The sequence below is a fragment of the Carassius carassius genome, chromosome 29 (genome assembly GCF_963082965.1).
Source record: "Carassius carassius chromosome 29, fCarCar2.1, whole genome shotgun sequence".
Lineage (NCBI taxonomy): Eukaryota > Metazoa > Chordata > Actinopteri > Cypriniformes > Cyprinidae > Carassius > Carassius carassius.
Genome location: NC_081783.1, coordinates 27,709,603 through 27,718,385, shown reverse-complemented (window position 1 = coordinate 27,718,385; position 8,783 = coordinate 27,709,603). Strand labels below are relative to the sequence as shown.

Here is an 8,783-nt window from a genome sequence, read left to right as displayed (position 1 = left end):
GCATTTATTTGCAATCAAGTCAACGATATCGCTGTAGATGAAGTGACCCCAACTAAGCAAGCCAGAGGCGACAGCGGCAAGGAACCGAAACTCCATCGGTGACAGAATGGAGAAAAAAACCTTGGGAGAAACCAGGCTCAGTTGGGGGGCCAGTTCTCTTCTGACCAGACGAAACCAGTAGTTCAATTCCAGGCTGCAGCAAAGTCAGATTGTGCAGAAGAATCTATTACTATTAGAATCTAAGTATCGATTTTAGAAGTAAAGTAGTTCATAAAGTCATTACTGCTGTGGTGTTGGGAAATGTCAACACTTGTTGAGGCTTTATTTTTTGTTAATTTAGCCACTGTATTGAATAAATACCTGGGGTTATGTTTGTTTTCTTCTAAAAGAGAAGAAAAGTAATCGGATCTAGCAGTTTTTAATGCTTTTCTGTAGGATAGGTTACTTTCCCGCCAAGCAATAGGAAATACCTCTAGTTTTGTTTTCCTCCAGCTGCGCTCCATTTTTCGGGCTGCTCTCTTTAGGGTGCGAGTATGCTCATTATACCATGGTGTCAAACTGTTTTCCTTAACCTTCCTTAAGCGTAAAGGAGCAACTTTATTTAAAGTGCTAGAAAAGAGAGAGTCCATAGTTTCTGTCACATCATCAAGTTGTTCTGAGGTTTTGGATATGCTAAGGAATTTGGATACATCAGGAAGATAACTTAAAAAGCAGTCTTTTGTGGTAGAAGTGATGGTTCTTCCATACTTGTAACAAGAAGTAGAATTTACAATTTTGGCTATATGAATTTTGCAAAGAACTAAATAATGATCTGAGATATCATCACTTGGCTGAATAATTTCAACACCATCAACATCAATTCCATGTGACAGTATTAAATCTAGAGTATGATTTCGACAATGAGTAGGTCCTGAAACGTGTTGTCTGACACCAATAGAGTTCAGAATGTCTATAAATGCTGATCCCAATGCATCGTTTTCATTATCAACATGGATATTAAAATCACCAACTATTAAAACTTTATCTGCAGCCAGAACTAACTCGGATGTAAAATCACCAAACTCTTTAATAAAGTCTGTATGGTGCCCTGGTGGCCTGTATACAGTAGCCAGTACAAACATAACAGGGGATTTATCATTAACATTTGTTTCTCTGGATAATGTTGTATGAAGCACCATTACTTCAAACGAGTTATACTTGAAGCCTGCTCTCTGAGAAATCCTGAAAACGTTGTTATAAATTGAAGCAACACCTCCACCTTTGCCTTTTAGACGTGGCTCATGTTTATAACAGTAATCTTGGGGGGTGGACTCATTTAAAATAATGTATTAATCAGGTTTTAGCCAGGTTTCTGTCAAACAGAGTACATCTATTTTATGATCAGTGATCATATTATTTACAAAAAGTGTTTTCGTAGAAAGGGATCTGATATTCAATAAGCCAAGCTTTATCATTTGTTTATCCATATTGCTTCTGTTTTTTATTTTTTGAACCTCAATTAAATTGTTAATCTTAACTTGGTTTGGACGTTTTTTGTATTTTCTAGTTCGTGGAACAGACACAGTCTCTATAGTGTGATATCTAGGTGAAAAAGTCTCTATGTGCTGAGAATTAGCTGACCTCTGTGACGGGAGGCAGCTAGCAGACGGTCGGTTTAGCCAGTCTGTCTGCTTCCTGACCTGGGCCCCAGTTAGTCAAGTATAAACACTAAGACTATTTGCCATATTTCTAGAGAGAAGAGTGGCGCCACCCCAGGAGGGATGAAGACCATCTCTTTTAAACAGGTCAGGTCTGCCCCAAAAGCTCTTCCAATTGTCTATGAAACCTATGTTATTCTGTGGGCACCACTTAGACATCCAGCCATTGAGTGATGATTTAAAATAATTATTGTTATACCCCTTGAAATTTATAATACAAATTATTGTATTGGAGGTAATAGTGAACATGTGTCTGTTATTAGTAGAAACTGAAGGAAATAAAGGCTTTCATGTGACATAAAAGAGAGAGCAGTGTGCTGTACATCTGTGTGATTTTTCCACTGTCTAAAGCATCTAAATCAAACCATGACATAAACCCTTCATCTGTATAAAGTGTGCTGAGGGTTCTGTGATATTACCAGAGATATGATCTACTTTTATATATATACTGTATATACATCAATGGTGTCATGAGCAACTATCCACTGGTCACATTGACACTATGCACTCTGCTGTACTGTACCTCGTGACTTTTTTAAATGGGTTTCACATTTTATTATTGGCATGTTACATTTATGCAATTATGAATAATAGCAGAAAGCAAAGCAGCATTCTGAGATCACTTTTCTGATATTATTTATTGATCTCAGACAAGAAGGAAGCAAACTCTTTGCGTTTGCTGTCAGAGAGCATTTAACTGAGAATTGAAATTTATAATACAAATTATTCCAGTTTGCAACTTTCAGTTTGTATTGGAAAACAATGGCAAAGTTATGCTGTTATGCCGATGATACTCAGCTATATATCTCAACGAGACCAGATTAAACTTCTAAATTATCTAAGCTAACAGAGTGAGTTAAAAATGTAAAAGATTGGATGACCAATAATTTTCTCCTATTAAATTCAAATAAGACAGAGATATTAATTATTGGACCAAAAAACAGTACACAGAATCTGGGTGTTATATTAGCAACTTGGCTTTTGAAAACCATATTTCCCATGTTACAAAAACTGCCTTCTTCCATCTTATGAACTACGTCTTGTATTAATTTTTCTGAAAAATCCTGTCATAGTATGCGCACAAACTGACAGTCATCACTTATAAGCTACTACTAAATATTGTAGAAACTTAATTTTCTGTAAAGTTGCTTTGTAATGATTTGTATCGTAAAAAGTGCTATACAAATAAACTTGAAAATTCCACACACAAAAAATAGCATTTTATCTGGATAATGCACTTCATTATTGACAAAATAACCTTATGTAATTCATATAAACTATTTGGGATGCAACTTTATTTTGCACTAAGCTACTGAGTTAAGGGCTGTTTCCTATAGCAGGAAAATCTCTCTGAATGTTATAATTTCATAAACAAAAACCTTTGGAAATCACAACTGGATCATAGTGAATTTATCACCTATACCTTTGTGCAGATATGTTTAATAAAGAATTGCATTCAGATTTCAGGCCTATTTCCATCTTGGGTGGTTGAAATGTAATAGTGAACAAATTTCCAAGTTGTCCTAATACAAGAACGCATTTTGGTTTTAGGACAACTTTAATAAAAGGTTGATCCACTTCAAATGTTGACTAGTGTGTTTGAAATGATTAGTCGTTTAGCTTGACAAATTGCACTTAAAGAAGCTAACACACACCCTCCAGACCAGTGCCAGTGTGTGTTTCAGTGTAATTATTGTTTCTCTAGGCTCGGTCTTATCAGCTGCAGGATGCAGAGAGCGGCTTGTTAAAGGTGTCATGTCTCCACTCGCTGACGCTGAACGCTCTCATTTCCTGTAGCTGTCCTCAGCTGCTGCCCACTTCAGTCCAACTCATGTGAGCTAACGCCTCAATCAAACAGGCTTTCTATACTGTGTGACACATGAAGATGAAATAATACGTAACTGTGCATTAATTGTAATTAATCTGATACAAACCACTGAAACATACTGCAATGCTGCAAACTGATAAGTGGCTTTGAAACTATTTTCTAAAGTAAATTTCACAAATAATTACAAAGTAACATGGTTAACTAAATGTGAAATTGTTAAGTAGATAGACTTAGCAATTTCAGTCATTGTGTACAATGTCTGGTTTATTTCACTACCGTGAGCTCTTTACTACTCAGTGTCTCTCTCTCTCTCTCTCTCTCTCTCGTTCTCCCTCACTTCAGCTTGAACACACAGGTGCACGCTCTCTTTCAACTGACCTGGCCGCTTGGAGAGGAAGCTGTGTTTCTGGCCAACAGGAAGAAAATCATATGGGATTTTTGCTGCTTCCTGTTGAAGGAAACGCGTTCAAGGATGCAGAAGGGGTGTGTGTGTGTGTGTGTGTGTGTGTGTGTGTGTGTGTGTGTGTGTGGGTGAGTCAGCGAAAGAGAATATACATCTGTATTACTACAAAGGCAAAAACTTCAACACTAATATTAGTTTCTCTACTGGGATTATGTTGAATTAGCTGTACACATGCATGTATTAGCATATTTATGTAACAGTAACGCTTTATATTATGGTAAAGGGTTATAAAGGTGTTCAATTACTTACTTGCCTTAACAAATGCATTAAAACCTCTGATAGGCAGTAATAACTGCATCGTCATTTTAAATACCTGCGTGTTAGTGACTCGCATGTCATAAATGCTGAATTAAAAAGCTTGTACATACTTATTTGAATCATATAATTTGATTAGATTTCAAGATAAATTCAGATCTTAATTGATTCATCATTAAAATCATGATGCAGCACACATACACCATTACAATGGGACTGAAGAGTGTTTGTGTCTCACGGCATCTTCACACCACTTACTTTCACATACTGCACGGTATGATGAGACAAAAGAAAGAAAGCAATGACCGTATTCATGAGGTATTATTAATGAATCATTTCATTCCAATGTTAGTTGAATCATACACATGGGTGGACACCAGTACACCATTAATTCATGAGTTTTAAAGCTTATCAGTGAATGTGCACCAAAATGTAAAGTAGAACCATTCATTTATCATAAATCAGCAAACTCTTTAATAAAGTCTGTATGGTGCCCTGGTGGCCTGTATACAGTAGCCAGTACAAACATAACGGGATTTATCATTAACATTAGTTTCTCTGGATAATGTTATATGAAGCACCATTACTTCAAACGAGTTATACTTGAAGCCTGAAAACGTTGTTATAAACTGAAGCAACACCTCCCCGCGGCTCATGTTTATAGTAAACAAAGCAAAAAAGTATTTTAACAAAAAACAAAATAAATATAGAAATCTGCATATTTTTCATCATTTCTCTTTGTGTGTTTATGTCATATCACTAATATTATTAGTAAACAAAGAATTAGTAAATTAGTGAATAAGAATTAGTATTATTGGTAAATAAAGAAAAGAAGGTCAGTGGGAGACTGAAGCCACAATAATTGAACAATGTGTCGTCTATAAATGGACATTCAACTGAAAAAGCGTTATAAAAAAACATGTGCAGTGTGTTTGCAGGCTCTTCTGAACATGATATTTAAGTATTGCCCATATATGAGTGAATTTTTAGAGATGGTTTATAGAAATAAATAAAGGTCTGATCCATGTGTTTAGCTGCTGCTACTTTTCATCGGAGTACATAACTACTTTTTTAATTTCTGTCAGTGAAGAAGAGTGTTTTTATGAAATAATGAATTTCCTTGAGAATAGTTACTGCATCTATCAGCAGGCTGTCAGCCAAACCCTGAAGCATCCCACAGGACATGCCAAAACTCATCTAACCTCACAACATCTGAGTGAATTATTCGTATATATGCATAGTTTAATTTGAAACTCCTCTTGAGTGCTCAAATAGTTGTATTAAAACGTTTTATTGATATAAACATTCACACATCAAACAGGAAGTGCTGATGTTTTAACAACTTTGTACATGTACAGTTGAGCTCAGCATGTGATTTACTGCTGGTGTTTGACATCCGTTAACGATAGAAGAGCAGCACGGCGGATTGAGTGAGACTTTTAGACGCTTGCTCCAGAGCGGTGAAGTCTCCACACTGCTGACGGCCCGAGAATAATCCTCCACCGATGCAATACTGCAAAACAGATGTACATCAGTCTGATAGCTTTGTAAGGTGATTTGTTTAGACTGAAAAAGCATGACTTACATGTTGAGGATTGCATTCAGTAGGTTTAACTCCAGAGCACATGGCCATGGCGGCTTGATCGGCGTTAAACACTCTGAAGGTGATGAAGCCGGACTCAAACTCCTCTGAGATAAACAGAACAAACACAGTTTGTACCCAGTATTTCTGCATGTGCATGTTCTCTATGCAATATAGAATTCAGTACTTCCAACAGGTGGTCCATATAAGCTTGCAGTTGAATCTTTGTCTCCAGTATCGTACACCACCGGACTGCTGGGTCCCATGTCACTCTTACACTGTCCTGCTCCAAACTTCACGGGGTATTTCTGGTCAAAATTGCAAAACATTTCATTTTTAAAGTGTTCATTTTAAAGTTACATTTTTGTGTTTTTAAAAAAATCCCATGCGTTTGTATTTTTGTGAAACAAGTTTTGATTATTAGAATATTTGGTAATACTTTACTGAAAGCCTTTATGTATTGTACTTTCTAAAGGTTTAACAATGAAATGACAAGTATTATAATGTATTGTGATCATAAAATGCATTATAAAGAACATTACATGGCATACTTAGTGCATTAAAACTACTTTTATAATGCATTATATAATGTAACTATTGCATTTTTGCTTTTTTTTATTTGTGTCATCCAATCCAACTGTCCACAAGATACTAGATCATTTTTTTGCCAGTGATCAGTGATGCTTTTTATATATATTTCAGTTCATTGAGACTGCAAGTAGCCTATCTACACTTATTTCATTATGCACATTCTCTTTAAAGTAAGAGTACATATGTGCATGTTGAATTTGATGTGTGTTTCACCTTGAATAGGTGGTAAAGGTTTCCACCATGCTCTGTGAGGAACTGGCTGTCTGTATGGTAGCGCAGGACAGCAGAAGATGTCCAGTTCGTCAGCTGCTCATTATTGGGAACGTGCCACACTGACACGTCTTGTGCTGAGATGTCGTAGTACCCAGGATTCTGTGGGATGCAACAGCATTGGCTCATCAGATTTAAGGCATTATTTCTCTCTCATTGGTGGGCTGAGGATTTGTGTGGGAATGTACCTTGTAGTCGTCACTAGTAGAGGCCTCGGCGCTGCCGAATGTCACAGTGTTTGCCCATGTACCGTCTCCTTCAGGCAGGTCTGGGTCGTTTCCCTGCTGGCTCGACCAGCGATCACCAAGAGAGCACTTCCCTTTGATGTTGTTCTCATGGACACTGGCCACCAGCGTCCAGCCACCGCCGGCTGTGGTCATGTCACAGAAAGTCTGGTAATATGTACCGCTCTCTGTTGTCAGGATGTACATGCCATCTGAGCAGAAACAGAGACCCCACATTCAGTTTAATAAAGAGAAGAACTTGACTGAAAGCTTGCTAATGTCCTTTTGACATATGTGACCCTGGACCACGGTTTGTTAGGAGGACAATATTTGGCAGAGATGCAACTATTTGAAAATCTGGAATCTGAGGGTGCAAAAAATTAAAAAAATCTAAATACTGAGAAGATCACCATTAAAGTTGTACAAATGAAGTCCTTAGCCATGCTTATTTTATTAAAAGAAAATTCATTTTTGATATATATACAGTAGGAAAATATCTTCATTGTACATGATCTTTACTTTATGTCCTTATGATTTTTGGCATAAAAGAAAAATCAATCATTTTGAACATTTTGAACTAATTTAGTGCTTACCCTGTGAAGCGCCGTGTTTCTCTTTGATATCCTGGCAGCTGCGAGCGAGGATCCTCAACCTGGCATGATACTTGCCTAATTCTGGGTTTATGTAGCTGCCATTTATGATAATTGGCTTTGGGGTGACAGCTCCCATAACACCCAGCACTGCAGACAACAAGACAGAAAAACTCTTACAACTGTCTCTCAGAAACACTGCTAGTAAATTTCACAAATATTGCAAAGAAATGGCACAAGTGACACATTGAATAAAACGTGCATTTTTTAAATAAAAAGACTGAAATAGTATTTTCTTGTAAAATGTACTCTAAATCTTTGATTTATTTGCAACTTTGACATTTAATAGCTAATGATGTGTGTTCACATTAAAATCCACATAAAAAAATAAATAAATAAATAGCATATCAACATTCATAATCATAGCCCACTTACTTGTGTGCCTTAACTGCAAAAGACACATCAGGAAGAAAATGAAGCGCAGCATGACTCTTGAGTTTTCAGCTGTTCGTTGATGAAGTCTGATGAAGGTTTCTCTCTTCTCTTCAGCTTTCATCTCTCATCCGAGCTTATATCTGGAGTAAAACCCACTTATTGTGCAACACTGTGTCGGTGTGTAATCATTAAACATGCTGGACTTGAATCAGGGAAATGCCCATTACTGAAACACCAGTACATTATCATGTGCTCTGTTTACTTTTCAGCAACTTATCAGCGATGTTATGAAACGTTACATCCATATTTTTGTTCTCGGCATGTGCTTTCGCCACAACTAATTATGGGAATTTGCATGTATTTGTGGAAGTGATGAATGCAGTGGATTGTGGGTAGCAGGGGCTAAAATAATGATACAAATAATTTAATGGGGACATCTAAATGAACTGGTTTTAAGTAAAAAAAAATTTACATCACTGAACAGCATTCATTCTTACCAAGAAAACTAAATTTTATGGTTTAAATGTGGTAAGAAGTAAAATAGCTCTTTAATAGAAACAGTTGCAGGTTACCACTTTTTATACTTTGAATGTTTCTTTTTCATGCTAGCTGTGCCTTTGTCCTTTATTTTGCCTTTCACGCCCTGCTCATGTCCAGTGTGCAAAATGATACATTTTTCATCAGAAAATCACCTCCTTCCTCCTCCATGACGAACATGACATTCTTGCACAAGTCTTGTTAACACACTGTGCCCTAAATGCCCACCACGTAAACCGAACCGTGGCCAATGTCCACTGAAATGTTACTGTCTGCCCATTTGTTTCAATATGTTTTATTTCAGGCATTTC

General features: G+C 36.8%; 1 protein-coding gene across 1 annotated transcript; it reads right to left on the bottom strand.

The window, feature by feature from the left end:
* Window positions 1–5,515: 5,515 nt before the first annotated feature.
* itln3 (intelectin 3) lies at window positions 5,516–8,074 on the bottom strand. Its single transcript, XM_059516506.1, has 7 exons — window positions 7,936–8,074; window positions 7,504–7,650; window positions 6,875–7,122; window positions 6,630–6,788; window positions 6,013–6,133; window positions 5,829–5,932; window positions 5,516–5,756 (listed from the first exon to the last, which is right to left on the bottom strand). Exons 1-7 carry the CDS (start codon window positions 8,054–8,056, stop codon window positions 5,643–5,645), a joined length of 1,014 nt encoding a protein of 337 aa, XP_059372489.1. The 5' UTR covers window positions 8,057–8,074; the 3' UTR covers window positions 5,516–5,642.
* Between the last annotated feature and the right edge of the window lie 709 nt (window positions 8,075–8,783).

Excerpts from the sequence above, each read along its gene's own strand:
- itln3 (XM_059516506.1), bottom strand. The coding sequence starts at position 8,056 with ATGAAAGCTGAAGAGAAGAGAGAAACCTTCATCAGACTTCATCAACGA. Across the intron at positions 7,123-7,503 it reads GAAACACGGCGCTTCACAGG|ATGGCATGTACATCCTGACA; the intron begins GTAAGCACTAAA and ends GTTTCTGCTCAG. Across the intron at positions 6,789-6,874 it reads CTACTAGTGACGACTACAAG|AATCCTGGGTACTACGACAT; the intron begins GTACATTCCCAC and ends TGCATCCCACAG.